Raw genomic sequence first — 17,412 nt, forward strand, 5'->3', positions numbered from 1 at the left:
GTGTCAGATATTATGTGTGTCAGTTGGGTTAGTGCTGTCTTTCTTGTGCTTAGCTAATGCATCTGTAAATATGTCTCCAAAGTTTTTCAGGAACTGAGTAACTCAGTATTGGCACTCAATCATGCTTACATCATAACATATTGCCTAAGATTCCTACCAAACTCCATACATTTCACAATACATCTCCTACGCACAGACCTGTCTACTACACCCATTTTTCTGAAAAAATCAGGGAGAGCCCAAGGGTTTTTCTGCAGTACAGAACATTTCTGTACTGCAGCTCATGTTGCAAGCTTGAACATATCAGAAACTTGGTTTGTTTTTCCACTGTCTGAAGGTCAGACTGTGTGTGTGTGTGTGTGTGTGTGTGTGTGTGTGTGTATGAACAGTATGCTGAATTGACAGACAATTCAATTGAACAAAGTTTACGGCTTTTCTGGAGTTACTGTTGAGTGACACAGTTTAGCTCGACAACTATTTTATGGATTGCCACGAAATTTTGTACAGACATTCATGATGCCCACTGTATGAATCCTAATAACCTTGGTGATCCTCTGACTTGTCCTCTAGCGCCATCTTCAGGATGGATTGCTGTCAATTTAGGTAAACACATTCATGGTGCCCAGAAGGGGAATTGTAATCACCTTGATCTGACTGCCTTGGTTTATGACCAAATACCTGCATAACGAATGACATTCCCATCAGTCCCTGCTGTACTTTTGTAGTGCTAATAAGTGAATGTCAGCATGCTAACATGCTAAACTAACATGGTGAACATGATTTACCTACTAAGCATTGACATGCTATAATCATTGTGCATGTTTGAGTATTTAGCTTAGGGTAAGAAAAAAAATTTTTGTTCTCAGTGCTCAACCGGTTTTAAAGACCTATGGTTGTCATTGTTGAAGTTTCTTAGCCAAACCTGCTTGCGCTTGAAATTCAGCATTTCTCAGTGAGACTTATAGACACTGTATTGTTTGTTTAGTGAGCAAACTATTCTACCAACTAACCCAACAAAAGAACAGGCAAATACTTTCTGCAACTCCGTTTCTGTCCGCCCAAGCTCACACAACGGAACTACTGTATTTGATGAGATGGTATTTTTATTGTGAATAATATATACTAGGATAGGTATATACTTTGATACAAAAAATGATCTCATTATAATAAGTTATCAAATCAATGGATGTAACTGTTCTGCCTTCTTTCCATGCATCCAGATGGGCAGCTCTACATCAGCAGTCTGTGCTTGTGTTATTCCCAGGCCATCAGTAGTTTGTGGAATGATACAAAGGCACCGTAGCCAGGCTTGCTGCAAAGGAAAGAAACAGAAATAACAAAATATTAATTATGACCATGTTTGACGATAAGTTAAAGGTTCTCTACTGTATATGATATCCAGAGCATTAATTAGCAGCAAACATCGATTTGCTATGTCAAGATATAGCAGTGCTTCACTGTGCGTTATTGACATTGCCGGGGCCGGCCGCACCTGCCTTTTAGTGCATGTGAACGTGCTCCACGAGCTAGCTCGTGTCCCCCGCTCTGCCGTTGTTACCACTGTTAGCTGCAAGCAACCGGCTCAGCTGTCACCATGTTGAGAGCTGTGTGGAGGCAATAGCTCTGAATTTCAAATTTAGCACCTTTAAAATTAAATCTTCCTTGAGTTAATGAGCTAAACTCATGAGAACGAAAAGAAAGAAAACCGTATAGAAGTTTTTTTTAAAGATATTCATTTGGTTTACCCATGTGTAGAATAGTTCATGTGCTTGTTTGTGTATTTCACTACCGGGTTTATGAAGAAAAGACTACATTTGAGCCCTATTTCCAACATTTGTCGTTGCTGCAGGCAAATGAGTTTCCACCTCACATTCCAAGTTCATGCCTCACCTTGAATGCAGTAGTTTGAGGGTTTATTTGCTGAAGCGTGTCTGGAGGCATTGTTTGGCTGTTAAATACCTGAGGGCCACAGTGTGATGACTTCATTCAGAGAGACACTTCAATGTGATTTTACGTATTTAACCCATGTTGTGGGAATCATAATTTAATAACAGATGTTCCTGTCAGAACATTACAAGTTAATTTTAAATGTACTTTGTAAATCTGCAGTTTGATATCTGAGTGAAGCAGTGGTGAATACAGGACACAATAAATCCCAGTCTAGCAATGAATGTCAGGTTACACACCCTGAGGCGCATTTAGAAACTACATGTTGCTTGTGTTCACACAATAAACAAAATGAGATCCGTTACCATTCAAAGTAGCTGTATCCCCTGTGGCTGCCATCATGCAAACCGTGATCAGGTGTCTGCAGCTCCACCCCAAGGTGGAGATCTGCCTCCCCCTGCAGGTGGCCCAGGAAACGAATGGTTCCTGTGCTGATCCGTCCAGATGGCAGCATGATCCTGACCCGGTGACCAAGCTCCAGGTCCATGGGGGAATGGGGTACAAAAACCCGGTAGGGCCCTTTGGACGTCCTCCATGACCTCACACTGGAGGAGGAGAGGGTTCAATCAGTAATAAAACAAAGATAGAGAGGATCAATTCTATAGCACTTTAATTTACAGCTTTAAGAACATCAGTGATATTACATCATATTGATGGGTGTTTTTTCTTTATTGAAATATCTAACTTATGACGCGAAATAAAATAAAATATTAGTAATGCTTATTAAATCTGTAAACCATGTAGTGTAGTTTGGCATTTTGGGAAATACACTCAGTTTCATCAGAAGATTGATACCACTTTGATGCCTGTACAGCAAGCCTGACTCTGTCCAAAGGTAGCAAAATCCTCCTCCCAGCAGCTGTAAAGCTCACTAATTTGCATATCTCCTTTGTCTAATCCTCACAAAAGACGAAGAGTAAACATCATTTTACAGGGGGTCATGTGCTGGACTATTTCTTGCCTGGGAGCAGTTGTCAGGTAACCTGTGAACTCTCCAGGAAGACAATGCTCCCTCCCAACCAAAGAAATAGTCTTTCACATAACCCCTCGTAAACCGTCAAATGTTGTTTTTACACAAATTACCTACAAGGTGTTGAGTGAGCTTTAGAGGTAGCTGTTTCCCCGTTTCCAGTCTTTGTGCTGAGCTGTACAGATATGAGAATGGTTAAACTTCTCATCTAACTCAGGTGGAACTATTTCTTTGTACCTGGTGGCTGAAGATAAGGAGGAGGAAGGTCTCAAGCTCAGTGCCGATGATGAGGATAACTGACTGCCTGATAAACTGTGTGCATAAATGTCCCCTCTTGATGACGCCTCCGACCCTCTGTGTTGGTACATCCCTCTTGAGAGACCGCCTGTTCATTAGAGAACAGCAGTTGACATCACTATTGAATTCAAAAGAATGCATGAAAAAAACAATAATTCTGAATGAGCATCACTGTCATTTACTTGAACGCTCCTCAAATGCTTCTCCATTGTCCACCGCTGACTCTCCCTGCTCGTCACAACCGCCCTCTTTCACTAACACTCCAGCCAGCTAAGGAAAAGGGAAGCTATCATTACTGAAGTCCAGTGGTAGAAAGTAACTAAGTACATTTACTCAAGTTTTGTACTTAAGTAAAGTACAAGTACCTCAAAATTGTACTTGAGTATTTCCATTTTATGCTACTTTATACCTGTACGTCACTATATTTCAGAGGGAAATGTACTTTTCACTTCACCACATTTATTTTAGAGCTATAGTTACTTTTCAATTTAAGATTTTACATAAACATTTAATGATCCATTGTTATGGATTAGACAACCAAAATTACCAACATAAAGTTTCGCTTACATAGTAATACATCAATAATAATGATCCAATAATATAATACTATAACATTGACAGTGGCCACTCTGCATTACAAGTATTTTACTTTTATACTTAAAGTACATTTTGTTGCCAATACTACTTCTGTACTTTTTTTAAAGATTTTGGAGTTGGAGTATTTTCATACTGTGGTATTGCTGCTTTTACTTAAAGGAACAGTGTGTAGCATTTCGGGGGATCTATTTGTAGAAATGAAATATAATATTCATAACTATGTTTACATTAGTGTATAATCACCAGAAACTAAAAATCGTTGTGTTTTCGTTAGCTTAGAATGAGCCATTCATACTGTATATACATAGGGAGCGGGTCTTCTTCACGGAGTCCACCATGTAGCCCAGAACGGACAAACCAAACGCTGGCTCTAACAAGAGCCTTTTGCCACCGTAGTTCTCCGACACACATGTGAAACTGCGATAACGTGAGCCGCAGAGTGCAAAACCGTGGTACCACCAGCCGCTGTCTGACCTCCGTTGCTCCTAAAGTAATGTTATTATAGTAAGGATGGCCTCTGAGCGGGGCGAACGGCGTTACCACGGTTTTGGAAAGGGAGGAGTGAGCGGAGGGGTACTCAGTTGGTTGCTATCTGCAACCACACCACTTGATCCCACCAAATCCTACGCACTGCTCTTTAAGTAATTGATTGAATACTTTTTCCACTACACATAGACAAGACTTCAACCACACATACATTTACAAGCACACCTGATTACGTATCTCTTCCTGTTTTCTTTGCAGCTCTGCAAACCTCCCTTCCCATGATGCTCTCTCACAGGTGACCCTGGTCTTGAGTGTCAGGATCTCTTTCTCAGTTTTGGTTAGTCTCTTATGAAGGGCAGCTGTACGGTCAGGGCTGCCTGGTATGGCTGCAATGCCTTTACTTTCAGAACCTGACAAATGAAGTCAAATGAGGTCATCACATCATATCTCTACTTACACATAGTTGTGTCTAGAAGGGAACCAGCAAATTGTTAAGGTTAAGCATTGACCTCAAAGAGTTAAAGTTAGATATTGATCTTAGATAGTTAAGGTTAAGATAGGTCGTCGGGCAGCAAGTCTCAAATTCTTTTGCAAGTTTTTCCAGATCTCAGATCAGATTTTGCAATTTGTGGGTTACCTTCTAGACAGGACCCTTACACATGTGCTGAGGAGATGTAAAGTAGATTTATAGTAGAACACAGATAGACCTTTTGGCTTCATAAACTAGATAAGACCATACAGCTTGTTGTTGTTTACATTGAACCCTGATAGACGTCACAGATAGCCTCTAACAATTCATTTTGAGGAATACTGAAAGATAGAACACACCAGAATCTCTGAAGAGATTTAAGCCAGATAAGTTAAGTATTTTCAATTGAAAGTAAAGATTTTATGGGGCAGTTTTTATCCTTGATTTTATGAGATCCTTACCCACAACTTGTTTCAGCTGTCGGCCTGTGTCCTCTGTGATGTACCGCTCCCTTGGAAGGAATTTGATTGCATTGTATGGGCATATCTGAAATGCAAATAAGCATTATTTAAGCATTAGCATAACATAAGCAAGCACACCCTTATCAAAACGTATCCAAATGTCAGTATGTGACACATTTCACAGAGCATACACTCACCCAAAGGAACCTGCAGGTGCACAGTATCCCCTTGAATGTCCATGTAAACGCAGTCCACAGGATGTATGTCGTCATGTTGAAGCATGTTCACCTCACATTGTGGTATTCTGACTGGGGAAAGATGTGATTTATCTATTACAGCTCATAAAGGGGTGAAGTAATTCAGCTGAAATGATGTTGGATCTCTACCATACAGTATATTGATGGCCATATTGAACTGTGGTCTAATGAGTCCAAAGGATCAGGTTGCTAAAGAAAGTATGTCACCTGTAATCTGATGCTGCCACGCTATGACCTAAACATACACACGTTCATTTAACCTTTATTTATACTAGAGAGATCATTGAGGAGCGACGCTCATTTACAATGACATTGAGTCAATTACAAAAACAAAGAAAGAACAACAGCAATGAGATATACAAACAGAGAAGATGCAATATCATTATGAAAATAGTAAAAGCTAATAAAACTTTTCAATTAGGAAAAATTATTTGATAGATGCATTTGGATATTTAAGACGTACAAAAGCAGTAATTTTGCAATTACAGTTTATAATTTGACAGATTAAAATGTAAAATAAAACATGGTTATGTAAAACAATTACAAGTACAAGTTGGGAGATTAAAGATCAAATTTCTAAAAATGTCCAAAAGATATAGGTGAATAGATTTTAAGGAGATACTGTTTTTTCAGGTACACTAAAATTAAAAGCAGGTTTTCCCAGTTCAGACCTTCTGGAACATGAAGCAGGAGACAGTCAGGTGTCTGATAACATAAAAACATGGATGGAAGCTTACTATTGTAAAATGAACAGACAGAGCTGGAGACTGACCTTTGCCAGAAGCTCAACTGTAGGATGGGAGGAAACAATCCCATGTGAGGTCATGAGGAAGCAGTAGCTCCCATTTCTGCTCAATGGTTCTCTGTCCTAGTCCATGTTGAATGCTAATGTAGCGCACGAAGTTCGCTGACCTTATTGCTATGCACCCAGCCTGTGTGAACAGCGCTGCTGACGACTGCTGGGTAGGTAAATCTTGTCTAATCCTCTTAGTCATGCAGTTACACAGTCCAGTTGCATCCAGGCTGCTTAATTTGGGCTACTGAGCCTTATCTATAAACAATGTGAATAAGCCTCCACATGCAGTGCAACTGAAGGAGGATTCAGTGTCAGCATCCATCTGTTCTGTCTGTCTTTTGATTCAGTTGTAAGAGCTGAAGAGATAATAAACAAATGTTAGGCCAACAATTAGCTCTCTTTTTATCTTTTCTTGATTTCACATTTAATTTAAAACATACTTTTTTTACATTTACATAGTGGGATAACATCACATGTATTCTATGTGCTTGTTCCAGCTCTTCATTACTGCTTTTTTAAACTGAGTAAAATATTAAAACCCAAGGGTGTGTAGACTTTAGACCATTTTTTCCTCAATAACCCCTCATGGACGTATGTGGACATGGTTAACATATAGACAGTGACACTTGCTGTCGTGTAATAGGCAAATAAAATACAATAAAAAGAAAATGATAAGTAAAGAAATACTGTAAGTAAACAAATTACAATTGAGCAAGCAAACACTTTCGGGTCAATGTTCAATAGTTACTTAAAGGAAGCCATTATTATTATTATTATTATTATTATTATTATTATTATTATTATTATTATTATAAAAATAGCAAGATCGCTCAAAAATCATGCTCTTAAAATTTTTTTTTTTTTTTTTTTTTAATTTAACTTAGATTAATTCTAAGGCAAGTTTATTTATATAGCACATTTCAGCAACAAGGCAATTCAAAGAGCTTTACATAAAATGTCAAAAGCATCCAGACAAAAGAAAACACAAAAAAGCATTGAGACAAAGTGCAAAAGAAACACATCATAAAATGACATTTAAATACAATTAAAAACAGTCATTAAAAATCCAAGAGAATAGTAAATATGTATAGTATAGTGTTGTTTAACTGATCTGTTTATGTCAGTTGTTCCCAAACCTTTTCTGCAGGGGCCCCCTTTTGTAGATAAAAAATATTCTCCATCCCTCCCACCCCCCAGGCCAGTGCAGAACATGCATCATTTATATTTAGCCTAGCCGCGCCCCCCCTTTTACAACTCTGGGCCCCCTTAGGGGTCCCGTCCCCCAGTTTGGGAACCACTGGTTTATGTCATTGTAAAAGCTAGGACAATAAATAAATACATATTAAGTATAATATCAAATACTATAGATTTCACTTTATATAAATGTTCCTAAAATGTGTTTAGGAGTTCTGTGATCGCCACCTGGTGGTATTTTGTTTCCCTGCTGTTTGCTGACCAGCAGGTGACGATGATTTAAGTTGATTACTGCCTCTACAAGAAACGCTTGTTTCTCTCTCACATGTGCCTGAGGAAGATCTGTACAGAATGAAACGTTACCTTTCAAGGGAAAGAGTAACAAACCATTTGGAGCCTAACAGTGTGCACCTAAAATCCAGACATGTTTGGTATCTTTGGTATCTCCACTAGATTTTAAAATGAAGGTCAGTAAGTTTGAACAATGTTTGAACAAACAACATTAGTTAGTAAAGACTGAACCAGTGGTGGATCCAGGAGAGTTACAATGGTTGAACATCACAGAAATCAAAGCCCTTTTCTAGCCACAGTTTTAGGACAGTGCAGCTGGACAATGATGCTAAACATACAGACAAAGCAACCAGGGAAGTATTGTGGGAACTGTAAACCTGCTGCTGTGTTCCCGGAGGAACTGAAGATTGCCTCTTGGCTTGGGAGAGCTCTGGGTAGCCGAGGAAAGCCTCGAAACGATGCCTGTCATCACCGTTCCAGCAGAAACCAGACAGTGGTTGGTGGATTTTAAACTCATTATAATTAATTTGGTGAATAATGTTGTGTAAACTGTAAATAAAGACACTCGGGGACCATGAAATAATGCACAAAACATTGTAAGGGTTAAAATATAAAGATTTTAATTACAATATAGGAAGTCAGGCAGAGCATCTCATGGATTGTTTTACACAGTACGATACAGTATATACACCGTAAAAAAAAACAGTTTTTTTACAGTTTTTTTCAAGAAATTTTAAAATTTTTGTCTGTATTTCAAAATGACAGAAACAAAATGTCAAAATTACATGTTTCATTTGTGATTTATATGTAAATGGTCTTAGATTTACAGTATTTTTTGTAATCACAATCGTAATTATCTGTATTTAAGCTTTTCTTGATCATTTTTAAAGATGATTATTCTGTTTTTTAGAGGTTTATGACTCTATTTTAACAATTAATTTAGGTTAGAAGAAAAGGATTTCGTGGAATTCTAAAATTATTTCTTGTAAAAATACAGATTTTTTTGCAAAACTTCTGAGTTAATGTAAATGTGGGCTTTTGCAACGTAAAATTACATATTTAATTTGTGATTTATATGTAAATGGTCTTAGATTTATGGTGTATGACTATTCTAAGAATAAATATATGTTAAAAGTAAAATATTTCTTGTAAAATTACAGTAATAAAGTCTAATTATATAAAGATAATTACTGGGGGTTTTTACAGTTTATTTATGTTAATTAACGGACAGTATTTTTCCGTGTTTTAACAGACATTTTCCGGTGCCCCTGCTGCCGGAAAATTTCCGTTATTTTACACTTTTTTCTTTTACAGTGTAGTATCAGTATATCAGAGAGCCGAAATACTGTTGGCTCCCTAGCCAAAAGCAAAAATACATTCATCCAATCCTAAACTTTCAAGTTGACAAATGATCCCCATGCCCTCAGCTCATTCTACTGATCATCTTATACACATTCACATTCCTGAACATCATAAAAAACAGTCTCCAGTAAGCTGAGTTGAACAGTCACAGTAATCAACTTTTAAGGGATGGTGATTAGGAGGCCTCCACTGACCCCCTCCTTTCTCCCACATTCTGTTCATTGAGTGTGTATACAGTCTATGGTATTAATCAGTCATTTGTAATTAGTTTGTGTTGACCTTGATTAAGCACCAAGCACAAGATATACTGAAACGATAAAGACTTAAAACTAGATTGAACCTTTAGGCCCTTTTACAACATGGGAACTCTTATATTTTGATTTAGTGGTGCACACAGTACTAATGAAACAAATGGTCAATAAATTAAATTACCCTAAACTCAAGGGTCCGGGGCCCATTTTGCCTGATCGGTAATCCAGCCTTGAACCAAGGATGTTTTTTATGGTTAAACAGTGTAAAGCAGTGCGAGCCCGTCATCGGTGTCTGCTGATGTCTGTGGATTATAGACTTCAATTAGTTATTGACTACAAAGGATTTACATATTAAATATTTATTAAATTCTATTTAAATTTCCTAATTTTGCTTCTGTGTGTATAAAAAAAGGCTGCAGTTTTTTCTGTGTTCATCTGACGTGGATTTTAACACTCTCAAATTAGAGCTGAAAGCTGGAAGTTTAACATTGAACTAACAGTCTCATTTCTTTTCCAAAGTGTTGGAACACGAACCCAGAAAAAATGTGTCACCGTCCAACGCGTTCTCATCCTAACTCTTCATATTCTGACGCTTTGTCCGACCCTTCGGTGTCACTTTTCAGTCGCAGTAAACACGTGGTTAATGTTGTGAATTGAACAAAAACACTTGTTTAGGGTCAGGCAACAAAACCACTTTAGTTAGAAAATGACACTGAACGATGTGAACACGGGACATGAACGAAGAGCTGATTGTAATGTGAAAGTGAAACTTGAAGCACGGGACCCGAACAGCGGTCTCCGCAACGCATTCTCATCCCAACTCTTCATATACCGACACATTGTCAGACTCCTTGGTGTTGCAGTAAACACGTGCTTAATGTTTTGAAGTAAACAAAAACACCTGTTTAGGTTCAGGCAATAAAACCACTATAGTTAGGTTTAGGAAATAACTACATGGTTGGGCTTAAAACTACTATATTTGTACAGTGAAAATGACAATGAAGGTTGTGAACACGGGACATGAACGAACAACGGTTGTAAAGTGAAAGTGAAACTTAACACACAGGATGCTGGCAGCGGTCTCCTTGATGAAAGTCCTGTATGTGTCTTTTCGCTCTTAAGACTACATCACCACACTCCTGGAGCACTTTCCCTGAGCGTTTGTATTGATGCAGAGGGGTTTAAATTGTAGTTAATGGAAAGCGTCTCATTCCGACGCTAAAGGGTTCCTTGTGTGTTCTATCTAACGCCGACGGCCGTGACAAAGCGTCATTATTGACGCCCTGGGAATAAGAACGGGCTACATATTGTGACACTTTGTCAAACCCCTCGGCAACTACATGATCGGGCTTAAAACTACTCCATTTGTAAAGTGAAAATGACACTGAACGTTGTGAACACGGGACACGAACGAACAGCTGATTGTAATGCGAAAGTGAAACTTAACGCACAGGACGCGATGAAAGTCTTGTGTTTGTTGGACCCATCCACCTCCCCTCCTGCCCGCCCTGTGTGTCTCTTTCGCTCTTTAAACTACATCATCATAGCACTTTCTCTTAGCGTTTAATATTGACGTGGATATGTTAACATCGTAGTTAATGGAAAGCCCGGTGTGTCTCATACTTGCACTAAAGGGCACCTTCGAACACCGCCAGGCCCCGGCAACGTCGGCATTTGACGTCCTGAGAATGAGAACGGGCTGCACTGTCATACTACTGTACAGTCTGCACAATAAAGGGTCACTGTTCCCTAATGTTGTTTATTTTTGTTTTGTGTGGACACTGTGCCCTTTGTTCAATATTGCCAAGACAAAGTTTCCAGGCAATGCAAATCTTCATCGTCATATATTCCTCATGATTTGGTTTTGGACGTCATCCATTTCCTGAAAAAATTTGCTCAGAGGAACTGAAACAATGGCATTGGATTAAAGACTTTGTATATGACATTAGACAGAAGGTCTATAGTCAAATGTGAGAGGTGAAACTGCAACCCAGATTTTCATAACAACAAACAAAAACACATTTAAACCTCTGGACCCTCTGTATTTGACACATATTAAATAGCATATAACAGGATTATTTAAGAGACGTGTTCAGCCTAAACTACCGCGTCATGTGTGTCACTGTTAGGAAATCTGGTGTGAAAAGAGGCAGCATTTCTTCCTCGCTGATTATCCTGTTGAGTCTTTGGTTTCAAAGTAAAGCTGGTCATTCAAGGGAAATGTGAGCCTACAGGCAATATCTACATGGTTAATTGTTGTGTGTGTGTGTGTGTGTGTGTGTGTGTGTGTGTGTGTGTGTGTGTGTGTGTGTGTGTGTGTGTGTGTGAATAGGCGTATGAATTCAGCCCTTACATGGTCCGCTTCCGTTCAGGTGTGCTGCGTATATCTGTTGTATGCTTTCAGAGAGACAGAAAAACACTCTCTCAGTGAAACAAATGGTGAATAATACAGAAAACAATGTATACCCAGGAGAACCTGAGACAAATTCCTAAGGACAGTAAAATAATGTATTTCGATGAAGAGTGTGGATTGGAAATAGAAATTTATGGAAATGATGATAGTCCATGAGCCAGACCCCCAAAATTTAGCTGTCGTGCCACTTTGGAGGGACCATGTCTCATAGTGATTTTTTTAAAGGTCTATGTCCCTAGTGTTGGAAAACGCATGATAGCATTGCAGCAATGGTAGCTTTCTATGTGCTACCACTCCTCTTTTCATCCCTCCATCATTAAAACTTTTCCATCTTTTTTCGCCATTTTACACATAGATCCAGTATAAAAGAGGGAAACCAACACACAATATCATGAAGTCATATATTGGTGTAAAGCTTAGACTATAATCTATCCTTCAGTCAAATTGTCATGACACTGAGGTCAAGAGAATTTTACCTTTGACCTCTAATGCTGCAATGGGGCAAATTTTGAATGCAACTCCAAATGCCCTTATAACTAACTCCATATTGATCGATTGTGCCCATGGATAGTTCCAGCATAAAGAGCACAAAAAGAGCTTTAAATTGATATATTATATGACTAACAACATTTCTTATCAGAATAAACGTAACTTTGTGCAGTTTGTATCTGATAGAATGTTCAGAACTTTGCATTGGATTCTGTTATTGGGGCCGTTTGTAAATGACTTTCTTAGCAGCAGAAACACAAAATAATACAAAAACTCAAAAAACTTAACTAAGAAATTAATTCTCTATCCATTATTTTATGTTTTCCCACTCTTACCTCATGGTCAATATAAACATGTTCCAACTGATGAGGCCCTGACTCAGTGGCAATGGGTTATATTCCAGGTGATATGTGAAAATGATGTTCACTTTTTTATATAGGCATGAAACTTGGTACACTTGAACAGTTTGGAGCCCCTTTTTAGGCTATACTCCCGTACATACACCTGTATTAACGGGGTGGTCTAGCATAACAGCACCATAAATTAATTTTATATTACCACAACAGAAAATCATATTTTCCTCATTTTTTATTGTGATAACGTCATAAAATATGACGCCAGACATTCAAAGTTTCAATCGAACACCTCAATCAAAGTTTCAGATGTAAAAAATATGACAGTTGATAGAGCCTAGGCAACAGTTAATCCTGATCATTTTGTCCATTTTCCCGATTGGGATTAATAATCTGCTCTATCTACACGCTAACTACTAGCTTCTGAGAGAAGGCACTTTACTCAAATTATCAGCGCATACAACGGGGAATTTAGCAGCAAGTTGAGGAGAACAGGTATGTGCTCAGTCTGATAATCAGCCATGTGAAACTGTGTTGGAAATGTGAAATAGTGCATTATATCGTAAAGTCATAATTGTGTGTAATTTCCTGGATTTGCACCTGTCCAAAGTAGTTGCTGCCCCACCAGTTTCCCCCACCTAAAAACACCACTTTATACTTCTGACAGAAGTTGCCAGTCTTTTGATATGTGAAAATGATGTTCACTTTTTTATATAGGCATGAAACTTGGTACACTTGAACAGTTTGGAGCCCTAAACATTTTGAGACATGGAGTCATCGCAACAAAAATTACCATAACCAAATAACCAATTATGTATTTTGCATCATAGCTCCTGTGCCAAACATGATAACACAGAAAAGGTGATGTCTGTCCCTTTGTTTGGATGGCCAATGTATACAATGATACCATTCACAATATCATAAACTGTTCAGGTGAATAGTTAATGGTGAATTCAGTGATGTTTTATGAAGCAAATCACACTATCTGAGAACCTAGGCTAGACTTAACTACTACTACTTAACTAGACTATAATAGACTAGCCTCTTGATCCAAAGCCAGTCTGGTGGCTTTCTCTGCAGCTTCAGTAATGGATCTGATGGCCTTCCTCTATGGCCTCCCCGGTGATGCCCATTGCCTAGTGCCCAAACGCTTTGCAGCCCACCTCCACAGGCTCACAGCGAGTTCGCCAGCCTTGCCTTCTACATTCTTACACTAGCTCCTGGTACTTGGTCTCGCTTCCTCTCATTGGCCTCATCCATACGCTCTTTCCAGGACACTGTTAGTTCCAGCATGATCAGTTGTTTGGTAGAAAAATTACCATAACCAAATTATGTATTTTGCATCATATCTCCTGTGCCAAACATGTTACGGTAAAAGTAAGAGTATTGTTAAACTCTTCACAGTCACTGTATTGTCAGAATTAATAAACAAAAGGATTAAGACTTTATATGCAACAGACAGGATATTATAAAGTCTAGCCTAGATTCTCAGATAGTGTGATTTGCTTCATACAACATCACTGAATTCACCATTAACTATTCACCTGAACAGTTTATGATATTGTGAATGGTATCATTGTAAACATTGGCCATCCAAACAAAGGGATAGACATCACATTTTCTTTGCTATCATGTTTGGCACAGGAGATATGATGCAAAATACTTAATTTGGTTATGGTCATTTTTGTTGCGATGGCTCCATTTCTCAAAATGTTTAGGGCTCCAAACTTTTCAAGTGTACCAAGTTTCATGCCTATATAAAAGAGTGAACATCATTTTCACATATCACCTGGAATATAACCCATTGCCACTGAGTCAGTTGGAACATGTTTATATTGACAATGAGGTCAATATAATAAAGTCATAAAATAATGGATAGAGAATTAATTTCTTAGTTAAGTTTTTTGAGTTTTTGTATTATTTTGTGTTTCTGCTGCTAAGAAAGCCATTTACAAACTGCCCCAATAACAGAATCCAATGCAAGGTTCTGAACATTCTATCAGATACAAACTGCACAAAGTTACGTTTATTCTGATAAGAAATGTTGTTAGCCATATAATATATCAATTTAAAGCTCTTTTTGTGCTCTTTATGCTGGAACTATCCATGGGCACAATCGATCAATATGGAGTTAGTTATAAGGGCATTTGGAGTTGCATTCAGAATTTGCCCCATTGCAGCATTAGAGGTCAAAGGTGAAATTCTCTTGACCTCAGTGTCATGACAATGTGACTGAAGGATAGATTATAGTCTAGGCTTTACAACGATATATGACTTCATGATATTGTGTGTTGGTTTTACTCTTTTATACTGGATCTATGTGTAAAATGGCGAAAAAAGATGGAAACATTTTAATGATGGAGGGATGAAAAAAGGAGTGATAGCACATAGAAAGCTACCATTGCTGTAATGCTATCATGCGTTTTCCAACACTAGGGACATAGACCTTTAAAAAAATTACTATGAGACATGGTCCCTCCAAAGTGGCATGACCAACGGACTATGAAGGGTTCTCTACAAGAGCAGCAAATACAGCCAAGATACTCTTTCAACATATAGCTATGCAAACCGTCATTCACTCCCAGGACGTCAAATACCGAGGCTTCGTCACGGCCATCGGTGTGATGCTGCAGCACGAGGCACCCTTTAGCAGCGGTATGAGACGCACCGGGCGTTCCATTAACTACAATGTGAACCCATCCACAGCAACAACAAATTCTCAGAGAAAGTGTGCCAGGAGTGTGGTGATGTAGTTTAAAGAGCGAAAGAGACACACACAGGGTAGACAGGAGGGGAGGTGGATGGGTCCAACACACACAAGGCTTTCATCCAGGAGACCGCTGTTTGTGTCCCCTTGCTTTAAGTGTCACTTTCACGTTACAATCAGCTGTTCGTTTGTGCCCCATGTTCACAAAATCACATTTTCACCTAACAAACGGAGTCATTTTAAGACCAAACATGTTGTTTTTTCCTAAATCTAACTAAGTGTTTTTTATTGCCTAAACCTAAGGAAGTGTTTTTGTTTAATTCCTAACATTAAGCACGTGTCTGCTGCGACCGAAAAGTTACGCCGAGGGGTCTGACAAAGCATCTATGTGACGAGATGGGATGAGAACGTGGAAGACCTTTTTTAGCAACAGCGATGATGCCCAGATGATACAGACCCAGTCTTTTGGAAACGTAGTCTTCTATTTTTATATAAATATGTCCTAATAAATATAGGCCCTCTTTACAGCAACCGTTTTGACATGTCATAGCAGGGTAAACATAGGTGTAATTGATCAAATGAACTATGGTCCTGTTGTAGTTAGTATCACAGCCATTCCAGTGAGTCAGCATGCACAATCCCAGGCCCTGGCCCACCTCAATGGAACAGGACCATAATTATTGTTATTAGTTACGCCTGTGTTTATCCTGCAATGACAAAATGTAAAAATGTCTGCTGTGAAAAGGGCCTATGTTGCCTTTAGAGAGCTCCATAAATTAGAGAAATATGACAATACAAATACAATTCAAAGCCAGACTTGAATCCTGTGTATCTTCAGTAACAACAGTTTGAATAAGAAGCCGTACACAGCAGTCAACATTTCGTGTGTGTCATGCTGCTGTGATGAAAAACAGGAAGGACTCACCTGAATTGTGCCTTTTGTGTCGTGCCCAAGAATTCTACGTTCTTTAGGCCACAAAGGGGTAATTGTAGTGTGTGGGGGTTTTACGGCAGGCAGAGAGAGGGGGTCTGATTTCACATTGTGTTGAACAGAAACTAGGAGTTCCCTATACAATCACCCCACAGGGCTCTGAAATCTCACCTGTACTCTTATAGACTCACAAAGGCTTAATCCACTGAGTTATTTTAGCAAATCTTTAAATGCTGGGTGCACAGTTTGAGTTAACCTTCACCGAAGCCACCACACAATGTGATGTAACGTAATATATTCTTTTTATGTTGAATTGGCACACTGTAAAGTGGTATTAAAAGACATTTTGATCGCAGAAACTGCAATTAGAAGTATTTATTAACCTGTTGTATGTTTGTAGCACAATAGAATGTAGCATAATTTTACTAAATGTTAGATTTTTTTGAATAATTCATTACAATTTCACTGAAATTGTGTTTAAATTAAGCGTTTAATTTGATCTCCCCTGGGTTGATCAGATTCCAGGTACACAACAAAGCTCATAATCATTCATAATAGGATAATTGTGAAATAAGTGCTTCCAGTTTTGACGCATAATGCTGTAATTTAACCTGCCCATTATGAAAGTACCCAAATGTTATCCTGGAATCATTACAACATCACTTCTGTGGCATGTTTAGACCCACCCAGCAACCACAGGCCTCTAGTCTCCTCCTCTCACACTAGTATAGCTGTGCAGGTGAGAGTTTCCACTTGTTACGTTGCCTCTTCAGTGCTTTCGGCAGGAAGCAAAGGGGGGAGGTGACGGGGAGCAGCAGAGAAAGGGAACGCCAGAGAGAGAGAGAGCTCCTTCACTTCAACCACAGCTGACACAAACAAATAAACCTACAAAGTGCACCGCAGGTGAGTGGGCTTTTATAGAAACATTAATGATTTTAAATGTTGTGAGCAGGATTTAAATTCAGCTAAATAGAGCTTTGATTTGTGCACAGGGAATCACGACAGTGGTGCTGTTGTAAATGATACAGCAGGGGAATGTGGTGGTATCTGTTATGTTTTAACGTTTCTGTTACAAATGTTATTTTATCTATGCATTATCAACATGTTATGAAAAGTCAATCACTAACAATTATTTTTGATT

The 17,412-nt window shown here is 38.6% G+C and overlaps 1 protein-coding gene across 3 annotated transcripts; it reads right to left on the reverse strand.

Moving 5' to 3' along the window:
• Positions 1 to 1,173: 1,173 nt before the first annotated feature.
• Positions 1,174 to 8,233, reverse strand: LOC141778705 (uncharacterized). Of its 3 annotated transcripts, none has more exons than XM_074653112.1 (8): positions 8,143 to 8,233; positions 5,425 to 5,535; positions 5,228 to 5,312; positions 4,523 to 4,707; positions 3,397 to 3,484; positions 3,155 to 3,302; positions 2,253 to 2,492; positions 1,174 to 1,312 (listed from the first exon to the last, which is right to left on the reverse strand). In XM_074653112.1, the coding sequence occupies exons 2-8, from the start codon at positions 5,497 to 5,499 to the stop codon at positions 1,255 to 1,257; spliced, it is 879 nt and encodes a 292-aa protein (XP_074509213.1). In that variant the 5' UTR covers positions 5,500 to 5,535; positions 8,143 to 8,233; the 3' UTR covers positions 1,174 to 1,254. The 3 variants fall into 3 exon arrangements, with proteins under 3 accessions (XP_074509213.1, XP_074509214.1, XP_074509212.1); XM_074653113.1 differs by lacking the exon at positions 8,143 to 8,233 and adding an exon at positions 6,257 to 6,453 and having other exon boundaries at positions 5,425 to 5,531; XM_074653111.1 differs by lacking the exon at positions 8,143 to 8,233 and adding an exon at positions 6,257 to 6,441.
• Positions 8,234 to 17,412: the final 9,179 nt, after the last annotated feature.

The sequence above is a fragment of the Sebastes fasciatus genome, chromosome 12 (genome assembly GCF_043250625.1).
Source record: "Sebastes fasciatus isolate fSebFas1 chromosome 12, fSebFas1.pri, whole genome shotgun sequence".
Taxonomy (NCBI): Eukaryota; Metazoa; Chordata; class Actinopteri; order Perciformes; family Sebastidae; genus Sebastes; species Sebastes fasciatus.